The sequence below is a fragment of the Gorilla gorilla genome, chromosome 11 (assembly GCF_029281585.2).
Source record: "Gorilla gorilla gorilla isolate KB3781 chromosome 11, NHGRI_mGorGor1-v2.1_pri, whole genome shotgun sequence".
NCBI lineage: Eukaryota > Metazoa > Chordata > Mammalia > Primates > Hominidae > Gorilla > Gorilla gorilla.
Window position 1 is genome coordinate 119096898 of NC_073235.2, and position 25215 is coordinate 119122112.

Consider the following 25215-nt stretch of genomic DNA (forward strand, 5'->3'; position numbering starts at 1 on the left):
CATATTTTGTGTGCGTTAGGTTCCCACAGCACCGTCAGAAATTCTAGGAAGAGTCAGCCAGACGGTGACTAGCCTGAGGTTAGAGAAAAGGCCAGCCCTCCCTGTATTGAACAGTGTCACCCCATGTGAGGCAGGTGAGCACCCAGATGCCTGGGTGGGTTTGGCTAGAGATGCTCAGATTGCCAGAGAGAGAAGGTAGATTTGTAGAAATATTGACATAAATAGTCTCGTCATCATCAATAAATGTTTATGATTTGCCTTCAGTGTACCAGGCTCTGCTACGTCGTTCATAAAATTCCTCTTAAAAAGAGTCGCATTCTTTCCCTGCAGAAACTTACCATCTAGTTAGAGATCACAGAGGTGAAACCCAGACACTGTGAAGTGACTGTTGACAAAGGCAGGGAGATAGCGAGGCATGGTGGTTCAGGCCTGTAGTCTCAGCAACTTGGGAAGCTGTGGCAGGAGGATTGCTTGAGGCCAGTAGTTCAAGACCAGTCTGAACAACATACTGAGACCCATCTCTTTGAAAAAAAAAAAGAAAGAAAGAAATTAGCCGAGTATGGTGGTGTGCACCTGTAGTCCCAGCAACTTGGGAGGCTGAGGCGGGAGGATCACTTGAGCCTAGGAGTTTGAGGCTGCAGTAAGCTGTGATGGTGCCACTGTACTCCAGCCTGGGCAACAAAGTGAGACCAACACAACTCTCTTTTTTTTTGTTTTTTTTTTTTCTGAGGCCCGAGGTTTCTCTCTTGTTGCCCAGGCCGGAGTGCAATGGCGCGATCTCGGCTCACCACAACCTCCACTTCCCGGGTTCAAGCGATTCTCCTGCCTCAGCCTTCCAAGTAGCTGGGATTACAGGCATGCACCACCATGCCCAGCTAATTTTGTATTTTTAGTAGAGATGGGATTTCTCCGTGTTGGTCAGGCTGGTCTCAAACTCCCGATCTCAGGTGATCCGCCCTCCTCAGCCTCCCAAAGTGCTGGGATTACAGGTGTGAGCGACCGCACCCGGCTCCCCCAACTCTTAAAAAAAAAAAGGGAGTGTCCTGTTAGTGGCAAGTGAAGGGGCACAGGTAGGTGAGAGGAAGGTAGAGGTGATGGCTGTTCATGGGCGGGAGACTGCTGCTGTCACAACCAACAGCTGCTGTGCTGGGTGGTCATTGTAGCTTTGTTCCCTCCTGTCGTCCACAGGCCTTCCTTCGGTGGCTGCCATCTCTGAGCCCAGATTGCATCAACGTCGTGGTGACTGGGAAGGACCGCCTGACAGCTGGCCTGATCAACATTGTCAGCTTTGACCTTCTTAGCAAGTTGGAAAAACAGCTAAAAACCCCTTTTAAAGTTGTCATCATTGTAAGAAACTTGGCAAAGTCTTTAAGTACTTTATCTCTCTGGAAACTTTCTTTGTAAAAGCTCTGAGAACTTTCATGTCTGTAATCTCCTTGAGCCCCATTTAGTTTCTAGAAGAATAGAAATCACTCTTTATTTTGTGGGGAACTGGAAATTCATTCCCCTCAAATAGCCATTCTCAACTCTGGCTACGTACTAGAATCTCCTAGGGAGCTTTTTTTGAAATTGTGATTTAATTAGTCTTTGCTGGGGATTTCTAGCTCATCTCTTTCCCAGCATGACTCATAGATGGAGGCCAGCATGTGGACCCCAGGCCACCTGGGGCTCTGGGTACTACAACCTGGACGGCAAGGAGGTGTGCCTACATCTGGTGCCATCTTACTCAAACAATTGAGTTTTCTTCCAGCCAATGTGAAGATACACCCCCACCCCACAAAAGCACTTTTTACTCTAATTGTTTTTTGGAGGTTTTTCTGTGTTGTTTTTTTTGAGACAGAGTTTCACTCTTGTCACCCAGGCTGGAGTGCAGTGGCGTGATCTCGGCTCACTGCAACCTCCGCCTCCCGGGTTCAAGCAATTCTCCTGCCTCAGCTCCCCAAGTAGCTGGGATTACAGGCAATTGCCACCACGCCCAGCTAAGTTTTGTATTTTTAGTAGAGACGGGGTTTCACCATGTTGGCCAAGCTAGTCTCGAACTCCTGACCTCAGGTGATCCACCCACCTTGGCCTCCCAAAGTGCTGGGATTACAGGCGTGAGCCACCTTGCCCAGCCTCTAATTGTTTTTTAAAGAAGGTCTGACTGGACCTGCTTCCTGATTTGACAACATATCTTTGAATTGCAGGCTTTCCTACTTTTAACTCCTCACATACTTCCTAAGGAAAGTCTAGACAGACTTGGTACCCAGCCATCTCTGTCAGTACTGAGTATATTTACATAACTCACACAAATATCATGGGAGCTTAGAGAAAGGAAGGAGAAGATACCGTTACTGACCTCAGGGGATCTATTATTCTGTTTTGGACATGAGAACCACACTGTGTTCTTAGCATAAACAAACTTGAGTGTTGATAGTTTTGCAAAGTGATATAGGTAATGAGTCTTTGGGGGAGTCATTTTTGGTTCGGCACAAATTCAAGTGTGGCTTTGAAAAGATGTCAGCATACATGTGAAATGAAAACATTACAAGAAGTTTCCCAGGATGATGGGGATGGCTCTAGAGTGTGTGGGAAGAATAATGCTTTCAATTCTTGAGTGTTGCCTTGTGTTAGGTACTGACATATAATCATCTATTTTCCCAGTGGCCCCTGAGCAGGCTTTATCTTTTATCCTTGTGAATTATCCATTTCACAGCTGATGAAACTGGCAGTGAGAGTGGGTACATAAATTTGCCCATAGGCACAAAGCTAGCAAGTTGGAGGTTATTGATTAAAGCTGGGTTGTGTCTGCCTTCAGAATTCATGTTCTTCTCTTTCTGGCCCATCACTTAACCTGCCGTATGATTTTTGGCAAGCCACTTACCACCATTGTTGGTTTGTTCTTCAGTTAAGTAAGAGCTCTGTCCTCTTGCTTTCAGAGAAATGTTGTAGGAAAGAATAGAGTGATGGCTCTGAAGTGTCACACTTTTCAGAAGAGGCTTCAGTTTCAAACCATTCTTTGAGATTTGTTCCAGTATTGGCACATTTTTACCCATTGGTTGAAAGGGCCCATTCTCTTCCATATCCTCTGTACTTTCTGTGTTTTTTCTCCATAAATACCTTTTACTTGACTGTAATGAGGTCTCATGATCAGAAAGGCATATGACCGTAACACTCCAGCTTTCTGGACAGGATACTTTCTTGACATTTTGAGGGTTATTTCACACTCCCCTCTGCTGTGCTTTTGTGGCCCTTTTTGCTCATGACAGCTGAAATGGAATAGGGGATTTCTTATAGATCATCTTTAAGGACAGCGTTGGGATCTCACTGGTATCCCAGCTATAGGAAGGCTGATACCATTGAGTGCTTTCTGAGTAACAGGGCTGTGCTAAGGACTTCACATGTGTTAGCTCATTTAAGACTCACAGCAACCTAATACATAAGGAACTATGATACCCATTTTACAGACAGCAAAACTGGCATTACAGAGAGGCGGTTGCTCAGAGTCACACAGCAAGGAATTTGACTCTGTACCAAACTAGAAAATTTCCACTTAAATACTCATGTATTAGTTACTCATTTGGCTTTAGAAAATATGATCAACTCTATATTTGCTTATGCAACAAAAACAAAAAAAGAATAAAGAAGAACAAACTATATATATACATATGTATGTGTTTGCTTATGCACAGATACAGAGTGGTTAATCAGACTTCATGTTCTAAACATAGCAGTTCCTTGAGAATAGGAATCATATCGTCTTCTTTCCATTTCTCAGTTTCCCCAGCACTTTGTTTACACTCGCCTCAGTGACAGTACTGATAATACAGCCTGATCGGTTGTCAGTGTGTCTGGCATCCTTCCTGCACCCTGAGCCCCTGAGGGCAGGGGCTGGACACCCCGGAGCTTTGCACCAGTGCAGGGCCCATTATGGGGCACTTGGTCTAGTGCTCCACAGGTGGGAGGTGCCTCTTACAAAGCAGCAAACCACCTTCTAGTGGTTTCTTTGAGCAGCCTCTGAGGTGGGCGGAGCAGGGATTCATGAATCCCACTTCATATATGGAAAATTGTCCCCAGAGAGCTGAAGCAACTTGCTCAGAATGCAGTAGAGAAGCTGCCACCAGAACCCTGGGTCCTGACCTAGGCCCACTGAGCCATCTCCTTGAATGAGAAAGTGCTAAGGGAGCATCCACCTTGCACTTGCCATGCCAGGGTCAAGCCTAAAGTGGCCCGTATTTCTGTCCACTCAGGATTGGACCTTGTTCACTTATGTGGCTACTTCTTTTCAGGATGAATCTCACTTCCTCAAAAACAGTAGGACTGCCCGCTGTCGAGCAGCTATGCCGGTCCTAAAGGTGAGTACTTCTGAGAACTGAGCCCACTGAGCATTGGCATCCCATAATATTTTGCTCAGGCTTGCATGTCGTCCTAGTCCAGCAGGGGTTGCAGGTATAGACCTGTGGGCCATGGTCATGACTTGGCATTGACTTAGGGCGTCTCTCTCTTTCCTTAGGGTTGTGGTACCAATTTCATCTTTCTTCCTAACATCCTGCTAAGGAACTAGTAGGCAGTACTAGTAGTCAGTAGTGCTGCCTTTGTCTCTCGAAGGTCAAGACTGTTGAGGCTGGGTGGGCATTGGACTCCAGAATCCTCCTCTGGCTTCCTACTTAGACAAGAGAGAGCCTCTAGCAGCTTGTCCACTAATTAGCTTAGAAAAAACTGCCTGTCTTCTAAGTCACTTGTAGTGGCAAAGCTGTCTAGATGCTGGAAATCAGGGAAGATGAGTTGTATTAATGAAAGTAATGGCAAAAAAATGCAATTACTTTTGCATCAACCTAATACAAACAGAACTGAGCAAGGGCTGGCGGGGTCAGCAAGATACACTGGCAAAGCCAAGATGGGCTTTAAAAGCTGATACTGTTTTCTGTGGCTACCCTGAGCCTCTTTGGTTGACAGAAGGGGCAGCCATCCCCATTCCTCCCTGTGGTGGCCTAAACTCATTTCTGAGTGCTTTGGCGGGTGTGAGTTCTGGCTTCACAGCAAGCAGGCGTGGGTATGTGATGCAGATTCTAGTCTTTAAGCATGTTCTGATGTGCAATATAGGCTCTGTATTTCATCTGTCTCTCTCTTCTGTGTTTGGTTTCTTAGTCCCCCATCCCAACAGAGGGTAGGCCTCCAGATTTCCTTCCATTATGGGGGGGGATGATTTTTTTCCTATTATTGTAAGAGGGAAGGAGAAGTACAATTAGAAAAGTAGCCTTTTCTCTCGTAACAAGTTAGAAGTTTCTCACAGATGACTTTGGAGGTATCCACTTTGGTTTGTGTAGACTGAGCAAACCAAAGTGTGTGTTTTTCTTGTGCTCAAAGCAACCTTTGTGTTGTACCAGCATTTTAAAACTATGGCTTTTATTGATTAAAAGAAGCTTTAACTTTTACCTAAACTAGGGAAAACAAATATGCTGAATGTTAATGAAGCTTAGCATTTGAACATTAATCTTAACATTTCCTCACAAAACACACATAAGTGTCCACTCATTTCAAGTTTTCATGTGTTTAGGAATAACGGAATATGATACATCTTCCAAGGCAGGGTCATGTCATGTGCCAAACCAAAGAATAAAAGTCTTTTACTGCAAAAGCTTGGTTTTGCTGGGGTGGTGGCTCACGCCTGTAATCCCAGCACTTTGGGAGGCCGAGGCATGTGGGTCACTTGAGGCCAGGAGTTTGAGACCAGTCTGAGCAACATGATGAAATCCCGTCTGTACTAAAAATACAAAAATGAGCCAGGCATGGTGGTGCACACCAAGCTGAGGCAGGAGAATCGCTTGAACCTGGGAGGCGGAGATTGCAGTGAGCCGAGATTGTGCCACTGCACTCCAGCCTGGGTGACAGAGTGAGACTCTGTCTCAAAAAAAGAAAAAAAAAAAAAGCTTGATTCTCTGCCAGTATTACCTATAAATATTTATATGTCGATAGCCATTGATGGACACATTTAAATAAAATGTTTTTCCTAGGTTGATGACCCTTCTTTTGGGAGGCTTTAATATGCTTTCCATAGGAAAACAATAGGGTTTGGTATTTTGGTTTCAGTATTTCAGCCATAACTAAATTAAATCTTTACTCCTGATTGTTTAGACAAAAGAAAATGCACAATAGATAGATTCTATCATTAAAGATATAATGTGAAAGCTTCTAGCAACCACTTGTTAATGTAGTCATTGCCTGGCTGGGCAAGCTGAGCCAGATAGTGGTTTCTGAAATGTGTGCTTCCTCAGCCAGACCTTTGGAAGCAGCATATACCTCTTTAATATCTTGAGTGTGTTTCAAAGTGACATGTTTAAAAGAAATCTCTAAACTGCTAACTAATATGTACTACTCTGCATTTGCTGTAGAACTTGGATGAATTAATATTTTAAAATAAGCCTCATGAACATGGCCTGTGTTTATGAAGGTGTCTTGAGGCCACGCTCTTCCGCAACGTTGACTTCATATAATGCTGGACTGTGGCAGGATTGGGCTGAAGGAGTGGGATGGAGCATTCTGTGCTATTCTGTTAACCGAACCTTTCATCTCTGTCTTATTGTATTTTCGTCTAGAATGGAGTCTCTCAACCTTGGTACTGTTGACATTTTGGGCTGGATGACTCTGTTGTTGGGGGCCTGTTGTGTGCATTTTAGGATGTTTAGCAGCATCCGTGGCCTCTACCCACTAGATGCCAGCAGTTCCTCCCCAGTCATGACAACCAAAATTGTCTCCAGATGCCACCGAATGTCCTCTGAGGGAGGACAAATCACTCTCTACTCACCTTGCCCTTCCCCAACCCCATGGAGAACCACCAATCTAAATAAGGAAATGAATCTAAATGTTTTTGGAATAATAAGATAGTTGGGAAAAAGTAAAGTATGTCTTTGAAAAGCCATATAAGGACCTAATTTAATACCACTTGATTGTTCCTCTAATATGAACATCTCTTAGAACTATATTCTGATAATTAATATTACAAGCATGTTTTCAGCAAATAGGCATAATGAAGTATTTAGATTAAATCATACAGTTCGTTGGATAGCAGGGCCAGATCGTGTCCAGAAAAATGTGGATTTTGTAAATAGCAATAGCAGTCAGCAGAGAGAAGATGTGTTAGATTGTAAGAAATTGGTGTCACTGTCCCCTGGGAAATTTGACATTTTTCTTCCCCCACAGCACTATTTGCTGGGGCTACTAATCCTAAATGAGGTAGATCTATTTTTATATATAAATATATGAAAGTAGACCAGATAGAAGCTAAAAAGAACAAAGTTAAAATTACCTTTAATCCCTCCCACAGAAAAAGCCACTGTTAACAGCTTATTTTTCCAGCATGTCAATTATTGAGCAAGATCATCATTTTTCAATAACTATGGAGTATTTACATAGTGGAGACACATCCCATAATTTAATCCTCAGTATCAGACATGTGGTTGTTTTCCATTTTTGCTATTATAAATAATTCTGCAAGTGAACATCATCTATATGTACCTTGCATATTTATCCTATTAGGACAAATTCCTACAATCAGAATTGCCAGGTCGGTTTTCATTTGACCTTTTTGGGGGAGGCCTCTGAAGTCCAGTCTGGCCAGGCATAACAATCTTCACTCCCATTCAGTCTTCAATCAGAGGCTTTTTTTCCCCACATGACTCCGCCCTCAGGATTACTGGCACTCTTTTAAACAGTGAGGTGTGTGTTTGGGGTTTTTTGGTTTAGTTTAGTTGTATTTTGTCTACACTGGCTTTTATTGTTAAACTAGTGTAATAACAAAATTAAAAATTTTTTAAAGGGAAAGGCCCCTAGCGTCCTACCATTCTTTCCTAAGAAGCAGCTGTTTCTCTTTTTCTGTAAGTAGAGAGGACTTTTTCTATCTCTGTTGATTGGCTGGATGAGATAGTAGCTGAAATGTATAAGGTTTTTTTCTTTTTCCTTTGTTATTAAAGTAGTTTAAATAGATGATAAATTCAAATGGGGCCGGGCGCAGTGGCTCATGCCTGTAATCCTAACACTTTGGGAGGCCTGAAGCAGGAGGATCACCTGAGGTCAGGAGTTTGAGACCAGCCTGGCCAAAATGGCAAAACCCCATCTCTACTAAAAATACAAAAATTAGCCAGGCATGGTGGCACACACCTGTAATCCCAGCTACTTGGGAGGCTGAGGTGGGAGAATCACTTGAACCTGAGAGGCGGAGGTTGCCCTGAGCCGAGATCGCACCACTGCACTCCAGCCTGGGCAACAGAGCTAGACTCTGTCTCAAAAAAAAAAAAAAAAAAATATATATATATATATATATATATTCAATCAATACAAAAGGATGGACAGTGAAAAATAAGTCTTTCAACCCCTCTAGGTTCCCTAGTCCCCAGTCTCTTTCCTCAAAGGCAGCTATAGTTACCAGTTTTCAGGTTTACTTCCATAAAATAGCCTGCACCTATGGAAGTACGAGTGTGTGTGTTTCCTTTCTGCCTCCTTAGAGTGTTTTACAACCATTGTTTTACACTTGCCTTTATCCCCTTAATAATGTATCTTGAAAATCATTCCATATTGTTCCAAATGACTTCTACCGCATTCTTGCAAATAGCATTCTATTGGATAAATTTATCATAATATGTATTATCTGTTCTGTTTTGATGGATTTGTAACCAAATTGCAGCTATTACATGCAACACTGCAATGACCATTTTTTCATATGTTAGAGAAGTGGGGAGTAGAAAATGCAATCCCTGTGTGTCTGAGATGGCTTTTTGCCTATCAGGCCAGAGGGGAGAGCAGTGTCAGCTGGCAGATTCTGTTTTCTTCCCTAGTGTGATGAGGCTATAGAAGTCCCCTGGGGTCCAGCCATTCTCATTTATTTCCTCACTTTCGTTACATAATCAGACTTAAAAAGGAAATTATTAGAGTTTGAAACCTATAGTAAAATGGATTGTCTTTTCCAGAGTAAAAAAATCTACCTTAGGCCGGGCGCAGTGGCTCATGTCTGTAATCCCACCACTTTGGGAAGCTGAGGTGGGCAGATCACTTGAGGTCAAGAGTTGGAGACTGGCTGGCCAACATGGTGAAACCCACCTCTTCAAAATTAACTGGGAATGGTGGCGTGCGCCTATAATCCCAGCTATATGGGAGACTGAGGGAGGAGGGTCACTTGAACCTGGGAGGTGGAGGTTGCAGTGAGCCGAGATCATGTCACTGCACTCCAACCTGGGTGACAGAGTGACACTCTGTCTCAAAAAAAAAAAAAAAAAAAAAAAAAAGCTTGGAATGGCATAGCTTTAATCAGCTATAATTATACCATTTGATGTATTCTCATTATAATATTTTGGTATTTTTGGACCAATATACATGCAGTCACTGTCTTCATTCTGTCTGTTCTTACCCAAGAACTGCCTTATATGTGGCATGATAATTTCATTTATGTTACAGCAGCAATACTCACTTAGCTTGAAGGCATTATGGTTATCATAGCAAATCAGTTTAGTTAAGGTTAGTACTATTCAGATTTGTGACTGGAACTTTGTTTTTTTTGGAACATAGGCTAGAACCTAGAGGGAACCATTTATATGAAATAAGCTGACCTAACCAGAGATTCAGAGGCCATGTATAAAGTATCACTGAGTGGTAGGTGGCCTTCTGCCAATACTTAGGGCAGCCTCTGGTCAGCAGTGGCCATAATTACGCTGCTTTCTTGGTTTGGCCTGGTTTGTTTTGGGGGACACCACTCAGGAGCAGAGTAAAGAATACACCCGTGGTCTCCCTCCCCGACTCCAAGCACTGGCTTTCTTCTGAATGTCGAGCTTTTCTTTTTGCCCTTAGGCTTTCGATTTAACTACAGGTGTCTCTTTTGTAGCTCCTTGTATAGTGACTGTGATCCCACATTTATTCTTGATCTGTGTACTTTTGGTCACTTGTCCTCAAGCTATGCTTGCCACTATCCTTATTTCTGAAGATTGTATCATGACCTCTGAACTAATTGAAACACAGCTTCAATGTCCCTGCCACATCAGGGTTACTGAGTATGGAGACTTTCCAGCGGTGTGGACTTGACCTTCTCTTTGATATTACCTGCCTTCTTCATGTCTTATTTCTAAATTGAATATATGGTATTGTGTAAATTTATTTAGAGTACCATTAGGAATAATTCTGGGTATAAGACTGGACTGAGCTTTGGAGAACATGATTTTTTTTCCTAGTCTGGGGTTTTGGCAAAATATGTTACAGCCCATCAGAATAATTCAGTAAAGCAAGTTACTGGCTCAGTTGGAAAAAAAAAGAGATAACATAAAGTGATGAAGAATTTCTGGACTGCTTCTTATATAAACTTAAGACTTCAGCTCTTTTTTCTACAGTAGAACATTCTCTTGGCTCTTAATTTTATTTTTTATTTAATTTTATTTTTTTGAGACAGAGTTTCACTCTTGTCACCCAGGCTGGAGTGCAATGGCATGATCTCAGCTCACTGCAACCTCTGCCTCCCCTGTTCAAGCGATTCTCCTGTGTCAGCCTCCTGAGTAGTGGGATTACAGGTGTGCAGCACTGCACCCGGCTAATTTTGTATTTTTAGTAGAGGCAGGGTTTCACCATGTTGGCCCGGCTGGTCTCGAACTCCTGACCTCAGGTGATCCGCCTGCCTCAGCCTCCCAAAGTGCTGAGATTACAGGCATGAGCCATCATGCCCGGTCAACTCTTAATTTTAAAACTATGTATAGATTATCCACTTTCAATTACGACATTGAATTCTGTGTGGCGAATTATGTATACACGAACTCAACCTATTCTGCAGGGTTTTCCCACCCCCAACCCACGAAGAAACTAAGCCTATCTTTGAGGGTCATCTGATCCCAACAGTGTCTGCACATGTGAATCATGTTATCATTCTAACACCACACAGAAAGTATTTTTTTACATTGTTCTATCATCGATTTCTTGGGTGTTGCTTTTCTCCCTTAGGTGGGGGAGTTCACTGTAAACTGTTCAATTTGGTGTTGATTTATGTAGTTTTATAGATTTATGTTTTCCTAGATTTGGAAGTTTTCAGAAGTGGAGGGTGACATATGACACCTTTGCAGCTGGGCATGTGTTAAAAGCCCTTGTGGGTGATAGTGATGACATACACACATGTTGGGGCTGAGCTGGGAGCAGGCCAAATCACCCCATTACAGACGAGATGCCATTCTGGTTTCTTTTCAAAGCTGGTCTTTTTCTTTTTTTTGTAATGCTGCCTCTGCCTTTTTGATGCCCACAAACACCCATTGGCAATGCTCCCATCACTCTCTAGTCTGGGGAGTGTATGGGAGAAGCGATTCAATACTAACTACATCCTATAAGTATCTGACAGAAGACCCTGGAGTTAATTTCCATCATCTGATTCATGAACTGTTTTTGCCCTGGCTCCATCCCCAGGCCAGCACAGTGACATGAAGAATAGGTTTGGGGTGATGGGGAGATTTTCTCTTTTTGATAAAACTTTTCATTTTCCCTTTTTCATTGAAATGATCTTAAAGCCAAGGCAAGAGATGCTACCAACGTCAGCTCATTGTTATTTTAATGAGTCTACATTAAACTGTGCAGGAAATTAGAAGGCCTAGGTAATTGAACTGTGGAAAATTATAGCTGGAGACATTCATAGCTCTCCCGTCATAATGGAATTAGATATTGGCGATTGCTGTGAGGGCACAAATGTGTTTTGATAATTGTGTATATTGTATATTTATAAAGAATGATTTTTCTTTTCACTGTTGCACCTTTATTTATTTATTTTTATGAGGCAGTGTATCCATCTGTAAACCTAATTTATTCTCCTAGGTGATTTATTACATGCAATTGCCTTGTATTACTGTCATTAACTCAAGGTTACAGTGGTTAACAAGCTGTTTCTAGACAACTGAGCTCCATGGTAGGGTCCGTTCCCAGAGCTGAAGTGAATTTTACCTCCAGTAATTTGTAGTGGTTCTGTGTTCTAATACAGTAGGAAGTGTCTCCTTTTTTTTTTTTTTTTCTCACCCTCTTTCCCATCTTAATAATAGGAGGTGGGATCTTTGGGTCTGATGCCCATGGGTCAGGTTGGTGTCTGGGTAGTGAGGAACTTGGAATCTGTCATTGCTGTTGACCAACTATTTTTTCCCATCTTACCCATGCTAAGCAGGCTGCTGCAGATCTGGGCTGAGTTTAGGGAAAATGGAACCAGGTATCAACTATTAAGGTTCTTATTGTTAATAACTGTAAAATGAGCCTGAGTCAGGATCTGTAGGCTTGAAGCATTGTGAAGCTGAGTTAGTAAAGGCCTTATTTTCCTTTAAAGAAAGTCACATGGAGACATATACATTGGCAGCCCCTGACACTTCCTCTTGGGAATGGGAGAGGGCTGATTGTAATTGTCATTATCTGAGTTCAACTTGCATGTCACAGATCCACTCTGGAGGAAGTTCAGACCTGCCACTGTCTTCTCCCACTTCCTGTCCAATGCTGGATTCTTTGAGTTTACTCTGTGTTCTCCAGGATACTAATTAGCTTCCTTGTGAATTTTTTGCAGCATACGGTGAACATTTATTGGTTACTTGGTGTCAGGCATATGCTACAGAAAATAAAGGTGAATACAGCCCAGTCCTTGATCTCAAGAGGCTTGCAGTCTAACAAGGGAGACAGAAAAGTTATAATTCAGTGTAATATGTTAAGTACTAGGATAAAGCTCAGCAGAGGGCAGGCAGGGAGGATTTAAAGAAAAGGAGATGCCATCTAACTGCTTGCATTGGCAATGCCATTAGGTTCTCGCGACACGCACGCAGTCTTTTTCTGGGGGCATCCAGCTCCTCCCTCACTGGGGCATTTTGAACATTTCCTGTGTGCTCCTCCCTGTGTTCAGAGCACCTTTGGCTGTTTGTCTTTTAGGTTGCCAAGAGGGTGATCCTGTTGTCGGGCACACCAGCCATGTCCCGGCCCGCAGAGCTCTACACGCAGATCATCGCAGTCAAGCCAACTTTCTTCCCCCAGTTTCATGCCTTTGGACTTCGCTACTGTGATGCCAAACGGGTGTGTATTATCTCTTCCCTCCCAGCCCACCCATTTCTCACCCTGATTTTGACACTTATCTTTCTCTTCCTTCTCTCTGGCCATGATATGGTCAGAAGAGCACTGGCCAGGGGAATGGATTTTAGTCTTTCTGTTTCTTACTATGGCCTTGGAATGACCTCAGGGGTAAGATGAAAATGGTCATCTTACCCTTTAAATCTAGTTTTAATGGTTATGGTTATCCGAAGTCATCGTTTTCCAGTAAAGGGACTAGTGGCTGATGTGTAGGTATGTGGAGCTCTGAGAGCTGGCTGCCCTCTTGCCCAGGGTCACAGCTCTGCATGAGGCACAGTGCTGGAGCTATAAAAGGAAAGTCCATGTCAAGTGCTGGCTCTAGAGAAGATGCTGGCACTGAGGTGAGCTAGGAGTGAGGCTGAGGCCCCAGGCAGAGGGAAGAAGTAGGTGAGGGGGTAAGGGCTTCCTCCTGGCATGGGAGGAATATGAAGTAAAGGTGGGAAATTCCTCCCTGTGCAAAAAAAAAAGAAAAAAAAAAGATAAAGGTAGATTGAGGAGCCTGATCTCAAACTGCCTTGGGTGAGCTCTGTGAGTGCAGTGCCAATGGCGCAGGCACCTCAGGACCTACAGTTGGCACTCCAGAAATGCTCTCCCAAAATGGCAGGGAAGCCCTGTAAACACCAATGCATTGCCATGGAACCCTTGTTTTTAAAACCACATAAATTCAGACGTTAGGGATTCTTGTTTTTGATCAAGTCACAAAGGTACTGCCACTTTGGAGAAATAGCTGCAACTTACCCTACAAGCCATCTATGAGGGTACAAGCCATCTATGAGGGAAAAGCCTTGCTGTGCAAGTACATGATATAAATAAGAGTGTCTGCCTTATTTTTTAAATTTTTTTTTTTTTTTTTTTTTTTTTTTTTTTATTTATTTTTTTTTTATTATACTTTAAGTTTTAGGGTACATGTGCACATTGTGCAGGTTAGTTACATATGTATACATGTGCCATGCTGGTGGTATATCTCCCAATGCTATCCCTCCCCCCTCCCCCCACCCCACAACAGTCCCCAGAGTGTGATATTCCCCTTCCTGTGTCCATGTGATCTCATTGTTCAATTCCCACCTATGAGTGAGAATATGCGGTGTTTGGTTTTTTGTTCTTGCGATAGTTTACTGAGAATGATGGTTTCCAATTTCATCCATGTCCCTACAAAGGACATGAACTCATCATTTTTTATGGCTGCATAGTATTCCATGGTGTATATGTGCCACATTTTCTTAATCCAGTCTATCATTGTTGGACATTTGGGTTGGTTCCAAGTCTTTGCTATTGTGAATAATGCCGCAATAAACATACGTGTGCATGTGTCTTTATAGCAGCATGATTTATAGTCCTTTGGGTATATACCCAGTAATGGGATGGCTGGGTCAAATGGTATTTCTAGTTCTAGATCCCTGAGGAATCGCCACACTGACTTCCACAATGGTTGAACTAGTTTACAGTCCCACCAACAGTGTAAAAGTGTTCCTATTTCTCCACATCCTCTCCAGCACCTGTTGTTTCCTGACTTTTTAATGATTGCCATTCTAACTGGTGTGAGATGATATCTCATAGTGGTTTTGATTTGCATTTCTCTGATGGCCAGTGATGATGAGCATTTTTTCATGTGTTTTTTGGCTGCATAAATGTCTTCTTTTGAGAAGTGTCTGTTCATGTCCTTCGCCCACTTTTTGATGGGGTTGTTTGTTTTTTTCTTGTAAATTTGTTTGAGTTCATTGTAGATTCTGGATATTAGCCCTTTGTCAGATGAGTAGGTTGCGAAAATTTTCTCCCATGTTGTAGGTTGCCTGTTCACTCTGATGGTAGTTTCTTTTGCTGTGCAGAAGCTCTTTAGTTTAATTAGATCCCATTTGTCAATTTTGGCTTTTGTTGCCATTGCTTTTGGTGTTTTGGACATGAAGTCCTTGCCCACGCCTATGTCCTGAATGGTAATGCCTAGGTTTTCTTCTAGGGTTTTTATGGTTTTAGGTCTAACGTTTAAATCTTTAATCCATCTTGAATTGATTTTTGTATAAGGTGTAAGGAAGGGATCCAGTTTCAGCTTTCTACATATGGCTAGCCAGTTTTCCCAGCACCATTTATTAAATAGGGAATCCTTTCCCCATTGTTTGTTTTTCTCAGGTTTGTCAAAGATCAGATAGTTGTAGGTATGCGGCGTTATTTCTGAGGGCTCTGTTCTGTTCCATTGATCTATATCTCTGTTTTGGTACCAGTACCATGCTGTTTTTGTTACTGTAGCCTTGTAGTATAGTTTGAAGTCAGGTAGTGTGATGCCTCCAGCTTTGTTCTTTTGGCTTAGGATTGACTTGGCAATGCGGGCTCTTTTTTGGTTCCATATGAACTTTAAAGTAGTTTTTTCCAATTCTGTGAAGAAAGTCATTGGTAGCTTGATGGGGATGGCATTGAATCTGTAAATTACCTTGGGCAGTATGGCCATTTTCACGATATTGATTCTTCCTACCCATGAGCATGGAATGTTCTTCCATTTGTTTGTATCCTCTTTTATTTCCTTGAGCAGTGGTTTGTAGTTCTCCTTGAAGAGGTCCTTCACATCCCTTGTAAGTTGGATTCCTAGGTATTTTATTCTCTTTGAAGCAATTGTGAATGGGAGTTCACTCATGATTTGGCTCTCTGTTTGTCTGTTGTTGGTGTATAAGAATGCTTGTGATTTTTGTACATTGATTTTGTATCCTGAGACTTTGCTGAAGTTGCTTATCAGCTTAAGGAGATTTTGGGCTGAGACAATGGGGTTTTCTAGATAAACAATCATGTCGTCTGCAAACAGGGACAATTTGACTTCCTCTTTTCCTAATTGAATACCCTTTATTTCCTTCTCCTGCCTGATTGCCCTGGCCAGAACTTCCAACACTATGTTGAATAGGAGCGGTGAGAGAGGGCATCCCTGTCTTGTGCCAGTTTTCAAAGGGAATGCTTCCAGTTTTTGCCCATTCAGTATGATATTGGCTGTGGGTTTGTCATAGATAGCTCTTATTATTTTGAAATACGTCCCATCAATACCTAATTTATTGAGAGTTTTTAGCATGAAGGGTTGTTGAATTTTGTCAAAGGCTTTTTCTGCATCTATTGAGATAATCATGTGGTTTTTGTCTTTGGCTCTGTTTATATGCTGGATTACATTTATTGATTTGCGTATATTGAACCAGCCTTGCATCCCGGGGATGAAGCCCACTTGATCATGGTGGATAAGCTTTTTGATGTGCTGCTGGATTCGGTTTGCCAGTATTTTATTGAGGATTTTTGCATCAATGTTCATCAAGGATATTGGTCTAAAATTCTCTTTTTTGGTTGTGTCTCTGCCCGGCTTTGGTATCAGAATGATGCTGGCCTCATAAAATGAGTTAGGGAGGATTCCCTCTTTTTCTATTGATTGGAATAGTTTCAGAAGGAATGGTACCAGTTCCTCCTTGTACCTCTGGTAGAATTCGGCTGTGAATCCATCTGGTCCTGGACTCTTTTTGGTTGGTAAACTATTGATTATTGCCACAATTTCAGCTCCTGTTATTGGTCTATTCAGAGATTCAACTTCTTCCTGGTTTAGTCTTGGGAGAGTGTATGTGTCAAGGAATGTATCCATTTCTTCTAGATTTTCTAGTTTATTTGCGTAGAGGTGTTTGTAGTATTCTCTGATGGTAGTTTGTATTTCTGTGGGATCGGTGGTGATATCCCCATTATCATTTTTTATTGTGTCTATTTGATTCTTCTCTCTTTTTTTCTTTATTAGTCTTGCTAGCGGTCTATCAATTTTGTTGATCCTTTCAAAAAACCAGCTCCTGGATTCATTGATTTTTTGAAGGGTTTTTTGTGTCTCTATTTCCTTCAGTTCTGCTCTGATTTTAGTTATTTCTTGCCTTCTGCTAGCTTTTGAATGTGTTTGCTCTTGCTTTTCTAGTTCTTTTAATTGTGATGTTAGGGTGTCAATTTTGGATCTTTCCTGCTTTCTCTTGTGGGCATTTAGTGCTATAAATTTCCCTCTACACACTGCTTTGAATGCATCCCAGAGATTCTGGTATGTTGTGTCTTTGTTCTCGTTGGTTTCAAAGAACATCTTTATTTCTGCCTTCATTTCGTTATGTACCCAGTAGTCATTCAGGAGCAGGTTGTTCAGTTTCCATGTAGTTGAGCGGCTTTGAGTGAGATTTTTAATCCTGAGTTCTAGTTTGATTGCACTGTGGTCTGAGAGATAGTTTGTTATAATTTCTGTTCTTTTACATTTGCTGAGGAGAGCTTTACTTCCAACTATGTGGTCAATTTTGGAATAGGTGTGGTGTGGTGCTGAAAAAAATGTATATTCTGTTGATTTGGGGTGGAGAGTTCTGTAGATGTCTATTAGGTCCACTTGGTGCAGAGCTGAGTTCAATTCCTGGGTATCCTTGTTGACTTTCTGTCTCGTTGATCTGTCTAATGTTGACAGTGGGGTGTTAAAGTCTCCCATTATTAATGTGTGGGAGTCTAAGTCTCTTTGTAGGTTACTCAGGACTTGCTTTATGAATCTGGGTGCTCCTGTATTGGGTGCATATATATTTAGGATAGTTAGCTCCTCTTGTTGAATTGATCCCTTTACCATTATGTAATGGCCTTCTTTGTCTCTTTTGATCTTTGTTGGTTTAAAGTCTGTTTTGTCAGAGACTAGGATTGCAACCCCTGCCTTTTTTTGTTTTCCATTTGCTTGGTAGATCTTCCTCCATCCTTTTATTTTGAGCCTATGTGTGTCTCTGCACGTGAGATGGGTTTCCTGAATACAGCATACTGATGGGTCTTGACTCTTTATCCAACTTGCCAGTCTGTGTCTTTTAATTGGAGAATTTAGTCCATTTACATTTAAAGTTAATATTGTTATGTGTGAATTTGATCCTGTCATTATGATGTTAGCTGGTGATTTTGCTCATTAGTTGATGCAGTTTCTTCCTAGTCTCCATGGTCTTTACATTTCGGCATGATTTTGCAGCGGCTGGTACCGGTTGTTCCTTTCCATGTTTAGCGCTTCCTTCAGGAGCTCTTTTAGGGCAGGCCTGGTGGTGACAAAATCTCTCAGCATTTGCTTGTCTGTAAAGTATTTTATTCCTCCTTCACTTATGAAGCTTAGTTTGGCTGGATATGAAATTCTGGGTTGAAAATTCTTGTCTTTAAGAATGTTGAATATTGGCCCCCACTCTCTTCTGGCTTGTAGGGTTTCTGCCGAGAAATCCGCTGTTAGTCTGATGGGCTTCCCTTTGAGGGTAACCCGACCTTTCTCTCTGGCTGCCCTTAACATTTTTTCCTTCATTTCAACTTTGGTGAATCTGACAATTATGTGTCTTGGAGTTGCTCTTCTCGAGGAGTATCTTTGTGGCGTTCTCTGTATTTCCTGAATCTGAATGTTGGCCTGCCTTGCTAGATTGGGGAAGTTCTCCTGGATAATATCCTGCAGAGTGTTTTCCAACTTGGTTCCATTCTCCGCATCACTTTCAGGTACACCAATCAGACGTAGATTTGGTCTTTTCACATAGTCCCATATTTCTTGGAGGCTTTGCTCATTTCTTTTTATTCTTTTTTCTCTAGACTTCCCTTCTCGCTTCGTTTCATTCATTTCATCTTCCATTGCTGATACCCTTTCTTCCAGTTGATCGCATCGGCTCCTGAGGCTTCTGCATTCTTCACGTAGTTCTCGAGCCTTGGTTTTCAGCTCCATCAGCTCCTTTAAGCACTTCTCTGTATTGGTTATTCTAGTTATACATTCTTCTAAATTTTTTTCAAAGTTTTCAACTTCTTTGCCTTTGGTTTGAATGTCCTCCCGTAGCTCAGAGTAATTTGATCGTCTGAAGCCTTCTTCTCTCAGCTCGTCAAACTCATTCTCCATCCAGCTTTGTTCCGTTGCTGGTGAGGGACTGCGTTCCTTTGGAGGAGGAGAGGTGCTCTGCGTTTTAGAGTTTCCAGTTTTTCTGTTCTGTTTTTTCCCCATCTTTGTGGTTTTATCTACTTTTGGTCTTTGATGATGGTGATGTACAGATGGGTTTTCAGTGTGGATGTCCTTTCTGTTTGTTAGTTTTCCTTCTAACAGACAGGACCCTCAGCTGCAGGTCTGTTGGAATACCCTGCCGTGTGAGGTGTCAGTGTGCCCCTGCTGGGGGGTGCCTCCCAGTTAGGCTGCTCGGGGGTCAGGGGTCAGGGACCCACTTGAGGAGGCAGTCTGCCCGTTCTCAGATCTCCAGCTGCGTGCTGGGAGAACCACTGCTCTCTTCAAAGCTGTCAGACAGGGACATTTAAGTCTGCAGAGGTTACTGCTGTCTTTTTGTTTGTCTGTGCCCTGCCCCCAGAGGTGGAGCCTATAGAGGCAGGCAGGCCTCCTTGAGCTGTGGTGGGCTCCACCCAGTTCGAGCTTCCCGGCTGCTTTGTTTACCTAATCAAGCCTGGGCAATGGCGGGCGCCCCTCCCCCAGCCTCGCTGCCGCCTTGCAGTTTGATCTCAGACTGCTGTGCTAGCAATCAGCGAGACTCCGTGGGCGTAGGACCCTCCGAGTCAGGTGTGGGATATAGTCTCGTGGTGCGCCGTTTTTTAAGCCGGTCTGAAAAGCGCAATAATCGGGTGGGAGTGACCCGATTTTCCAGGTGCGTCCGTCACCCCTTTCTTTGACTCAGAAAGGGAACTCCCTGACCCCTTGCGCTTCCCAGGTGAGGCAATGCCTCGCCCTGCTTTGGCTCGCGCACGGTGCGCTGCACCCACTGGCCTGCGCCCACTGTCTGGCACTCCCTAGTGAGATGAACCCAGTACCTCAGATGGAAATGCAGAAATCACCCGTCTTCTGCGTCGCTCACGCTGGGAGCTGTAGACCGGAGCTGTTCCTATTCGGCCATCTTGGCTCTCCCCTATTTTTTAAATTTTTAAAAGAAGAAAAAAAAAAGTTTTCAAGTACTTTAAAAATATCTACTTACATTCAAACAAAGTACTTATAATGGAAATTGTAGTGCTTAGCATAGTTAATTGCAAACCATTTTTAGCTGGTTATTGAGGCAGGACATTTCCCAATTATTAAATGTATTTAAAAGCCGTATACTTCTTTAATTATATATTTAGTTCATTTTCCCTGTAGATCAATCCAGATTAGATTGATGCTATATAGTTTTCATGGTCCCTCAAAACTCTTCATGTATGATTTGGATTTCTGTCCTATTCGCAAACAGTCCACTTTCTAAAAAGGATCTTCTCTTTCTTGACTATATGGGCCCATGGCATAATAATGTTCAGCTAGTGATGAAAGGGGCTAAAGATAAAATTCATTGCCTTTCCTCCCCAAACTGTCCCTTCCTATGTTCCCCATCTTAGGCCAGCATCTCAGTAGTTTCTCCTGCCAGAAACTAAGGCATTATCTTTGAATTCTCCTTTTCCTGCCTTCTTGATACACCTCCCCAATACAACAAAGAATGCCTTCCTCATCTTCACATCTTTCTTTCCACCTAACCAAGTGCCTGATATGTGGTAATTTTTCAATTAAAGCTTGTTGGATTGTGACTATCCCAAGGTCAGGTTTAAAATTTTTGCCGCATGCAGCGGTACACACATGTAGTCCCAGCTACTCTGCAGGCTGAGGCACGAGAATCGCTTCAACCCAGGAGGCAGAGGTTGTAGTGAGCCAAGATCATGCCACTGCACTCCAGCCTGGGCAACAGAGTAAGACGCTGTCTCAAAAAAAAAAAAAAAAGGTAACAAATTACTTGGTATTTTGGTATTACTAAGTTTTAACCTACAAGATTAAGAGCTAACAATATTAGAACCTAGGAGCATGCTATCTGTCTTAGTCTGTTTTCTGTTGCTGTAACTAAATACCACAGACTAAGTAACTTACAAAGAATAGAGGTTTATTTAGCTCATGGTTCTGGAGACTGGGAAGTTCAAGAGCATGGCACTGGCATCTAGTGAGGGCCTTCTTGCTGCTTCATAACATGGCAGAAGGCATCATATGGAGAAGAGGGCAAGAGCATATGAGTCAGCTCAGGTCTCTGGTCCTTTTCTTATAAAGCTACCAGTCCCAACATGGGGGACCCACCATGATGACCTTATCTACCTCCCAAAGGCCCCACCTTCAATCAACATAATGAATTTGGGGATTACTTTTCTAACATGTGAAATTTGGGGGACACATTTAAGCCATAGCAATATCCAAATTAATTATGATATCCACTTGTTCTCAGCATGGTTTTTATTTAATACAAACCATAAGCCAGGGCTGCCTTTTTTTTTTCTTTTTCTTTTTTTTTTTTTGCCAGCTTCATGCATTAAGAAACCACTGAAAAGAGAACCTCATGCTGAGCTCATTTGCAAACCACTAATTATCTGAAGGCATATGCTGAGAACTTCCAGTTGATTTCAGAGTATTTTTTAAAAAGAAGAAACAGCTTTACAACATTTTATTCCTCCACCTTTGACCATCTCTTCCTTCTCTCAATTTAGCAAAGGTTTATGAGACACCTATTCTGTCTCCACTATTATGCTAGGCTCTCTAGCCCTCTATAATGGGAAAACCTAGCCCCTACCCTCAGGTAGCTAGCTCATCAGCCAGGAGGGGAGATGAGCTCCTTAAAAGACAAAGTAGCAGGCACACTGGCTCCCTGATTTTCTACTAGACTGTAGAAATCAGTTCCATTTCCAGTAAGATTGTTGGTGAGGGATAGGGTTTTTAATGGTAATGGCTTCTTTTTTTTTTTTTTTTTTTTGAGACAGAGTCTTGCTCTGTTGCCCCGGTTGGAGTGCAGTGACACCATCTCGGCTCACTGCAACCTCTGCCTCCCAGGTTCAAGCAATTGTCCTGCCTCAGCCTCCCTAGTAGCTGGGATTACAGGTGCATGCTACCACGCCGGCTAATTTTTGTATGTTTAGTAGAGATAGGGTTTTGCCATGCTGGCCAGGCTGGTCTCTAACTCCTGACCTCAAGTGATCCTCCTGCCTCCGCCTCCCAAAGTGCTGGGATTACAGGCGTGAGCCACTGCGTCTGGCTGGTAACGGCTTCTCTAGCTGTGTGATGGGGAATGAACATTTGAGATCACTGCCTCCCATGAGCTACTCAACGAGGGAGCCATGTTTATGAAGGACTGCCTAGGCACTTAGCCAGACTGCCAGAAGCCTATGTGGTGGGCTCCTCCTGCCAGCCCCAGCTGCCATCTACAACACTGCAGTTACTTTTATTATATTGTACTTGTTTGTGCTGGTGTAATCCATACTGCGGAACAACAGTTTTTAAAATCCCTGTAAGTCTCATCAAATAAAGATGTTACTGATATTATTTTATTACATTGTGCAACGGACTCTGTAGGGTAAGCCATAGAGAAGATTTAGTATTTAGTGTACAGGAATAGTCTGACAAGCCAAGTTTTTTGTTTGTTTTTTAATAAAATGGACACCCAATTGCTTGACTTCTGGCATTTGCTGCTGGAAAAGAAAGCTCACTGCCAAATTATAGAATGCCATGATAGGTGTTTTTTATTCATCTCATTCCTGACTTTTTTCTCTCTTTTCCTTTCCATTTCTCATTTGTTTTATTGGGGGTTTATTTGTCCCTGTAAGTCACTTGAAGTTTTCTGAGCTAAGCCAGGGGTGGTTGTGAGAAGAGGGACCTCCCGGGATCCCAAGTCCCTGTTGGACTGGGCCTGAAAGGAGCCTCACAGGGCTGTCGCTGTCTTGTTCTCTGCAGATGCCTTGGGGGTGGGACTACTCAGGTTCCTCCAACCTGGGAGAGCTGAAGCTCCTGCTGGAGGAAGCAGTCATGCTGCGGCGCCTCAAGTCCGACGTCCTTTCCCAGCTGCCTGCCAAGCAGCGCAAGATAGTGGTGATTGCCCCAGGACGGATCAATGCCAGGACCAGAGCTGCCCTGGATGCTGCAGCCAAGGAAATGACCACCAAGGACAAAACTGTGAGTCCAGGGCTGGAGACAGATTTGGAAGCAGACGTGTCTAGGTGTTCCTTTCCATGAGAGGCCCTTGAAAATGACCTGGCATTCTCTCAGCTTTCCTTTCTGTAACCTTTTCCCTCTTCCCTAGGCAAGACCAGCAAGTCCATTTCATTCCTCAGCCTACCTAGTCAGTTTTGAAAAATCTCATATTAAGTTGTGGTTTTATACTTGTATAGATCGCTGTTGATGGATGGCCATAAAGATAAGCACAGGCAACAGCAGGGTGGTGATCAGTATTCCGAATCCCTCAAAGAATGTGGAAATTATGTCTACTATATTTTGAGAATGCATCAGTCTAGTAACAGTTGTTAGAAAATTAGTCCTAACATGTTTGATACATATGTTAATCCTTTAACCATACTGTGTCATTTGTGTTAGTCAAAATAACAAGTCGACATTCATATAACAAAATAGAGTTTTCAAACCCTCCTAACCTTTTAAATCCCTATTACAGGCATTTATGGTTGGCAGGAAGTTGGCATCCCCCTTTTTACAGAGAGGGAAACTGAGGCTCACAGAGATTGCAGTTTGCCCAGGGTCTCTTAGCTGCTCCACCACAGAGCTGAGGCTAGAACCAAGGCCTCTTGCCCCTATATTTTAGGACTCTTTTCACTATGATGGTTTTATCTTTTCAAACACTTTTATTTTATTTCTGTCTTTAGTGTCATACTGTGCTAAGTGCTATAATCTACACCAGCTCTGTTTCTGTCCTCTTAGATAAAACCTTGTAATTCCCATTACTAAGAAAATAACAGTCATTGATATTTTTCAACATCATGAAGCATTATCTGGGCTTGATATTACCCTGTATAAAGATATTTAGATATAGATCTCAGCCATCTGGGAGGTTACAAAATAAATAAGAATGACAAGAGACAGAATGCATGTTTTTCATGTTATTTTACCATGTGATGAGCAAGATTCACTGATAACTTTTAAGAAATGACAGGATAGAGGATGCACTGGCAAATTTCCAAGCTGTATTGAATTTATGCTGTATTACATATAATAATCTGGATGGTCTGGAGTAAGTGAGCAGGCATCATCTCTTTATTGTGGAGTTTTCAAAGTTAAACAACATTGATGTAGACATATAGACCAGTGTTCCCAGATTATATTTCAGTGGAATCATGAGTAAAACCAGGAAGCTTTGTCACTAAAATCAATCTTGGTGGTCTTTTGTTTATTTTTAGAGATAAAAATGCAATGAGTAGAATATTTTTTCTCAATTTGAAGTTTTTTCTTATAACTTTTTCTTAATAACTTTCATCTACTGGTGAACTCTACCAGACAAGAAAACCAGTGAACTGGCATAGCAAATATAATATTAATGGAAAAATTCAGACATGCAATATTTTTAGATGCAAAGAGCTGAATATTTATAAAATGTTATTTTTTTTGCCAGCAAAGTTGTTCCTTGTGTGTGTGAGATGGAAGTAAGTCTGTTAGTGTTTCATGAGATTCCCCAGAGAACACCCTCACCAATACCTGGTTCACCTCCTGAACCAGTTTCAGAACAGCCAAGGTAGACACCTGAAAAAGCAATTAGTGGGCATTTGAATTAATGAGGAAAAACACATTAACTTGTTGAAACACAACTGTGAATTGTGTAGTATGGCCAAAAAGAAAAAAAGAAAAGCAGTAGAAATTTTGTGCTTAGTGCAACAAGATCTGAAAGCATTTTGTAAACTTCTGCCAACTTGTATAGTTCTTCAAGTAAAGGGAGTGGCTCTTTTCAAAGATGATTTCAGATGTCACCTGAGAGTTTGATTTCTGAGCTTGTTGGTGATGCTATGAAATTAACTAGGAGGTACTATGGAATTTAGGAATGTTGGGTGTTTTATAACTTTAGGTAGCTATACAAATCCAGTATTTTTGAGGATATTTTTATATTTTCTTGCTTAGAAATGGAGCCACAACTCCCTTTTGGTTGTGGAAAAGTACATAAGGATAGTGCCAGTTGCCCAGAATCCTGCTTACTGGGTGATTATCCTCTTTGCTTTGTAAACACCACAGTGTTAACTCCATTTTGCAGATGATGAAAATGAAGCCTAAATTGCAGTGTCATTCTTCAAGAATCCAGCTGAGAAAGAGCCCGGAGCTCTTCTCAGTCCAGCACCTGAGAGTTGCTGTCTGCTTCCTTGGAGTCTTAGGAAAGTTAAATGTTTATCCCTGAAAGATAGAAATTG

General features: G+C 42.2%; 1 protein-coding gene across 13 annotated transcripts in view; it reads left to right on the forward strand.

The window, feature by feature from the left end:
* The window catches only part of SMARCAL1 (SNF2 related chromatin remodeling annealing helicase 1), a 76805-nt gene that overhangs the window by 21810 nt on the left and 29780 nt on the right, over positions 1–25215 (forward strand). For 8 of the 13 annotated variants that reach the window (XM_004033180.2, XM_004033181.3, XM_019022003.3 and 5 more), the window contains 4 exons: positions 1189–1347; positions 4269–4334; positions 12889–13029; positions 22769–22987. In XM_004033180.2, the coding sequence (XP_004033228.2) occupies positions 1189–1347; positions 4269–4334; positions 12889–13029; positions 22769–22987 (585 nt within the window). The remainder of the gene's footprint in view (positions 1–1188; positions 1348–4268; positions 4335–12888; positions 13030–22768; positions 22988–25215) is intronic. The other 5 variants (XM_019022004.3, XM_055379540.1, XM_063695187.1 and 2 more) reach the window with 1 other exon arrangement.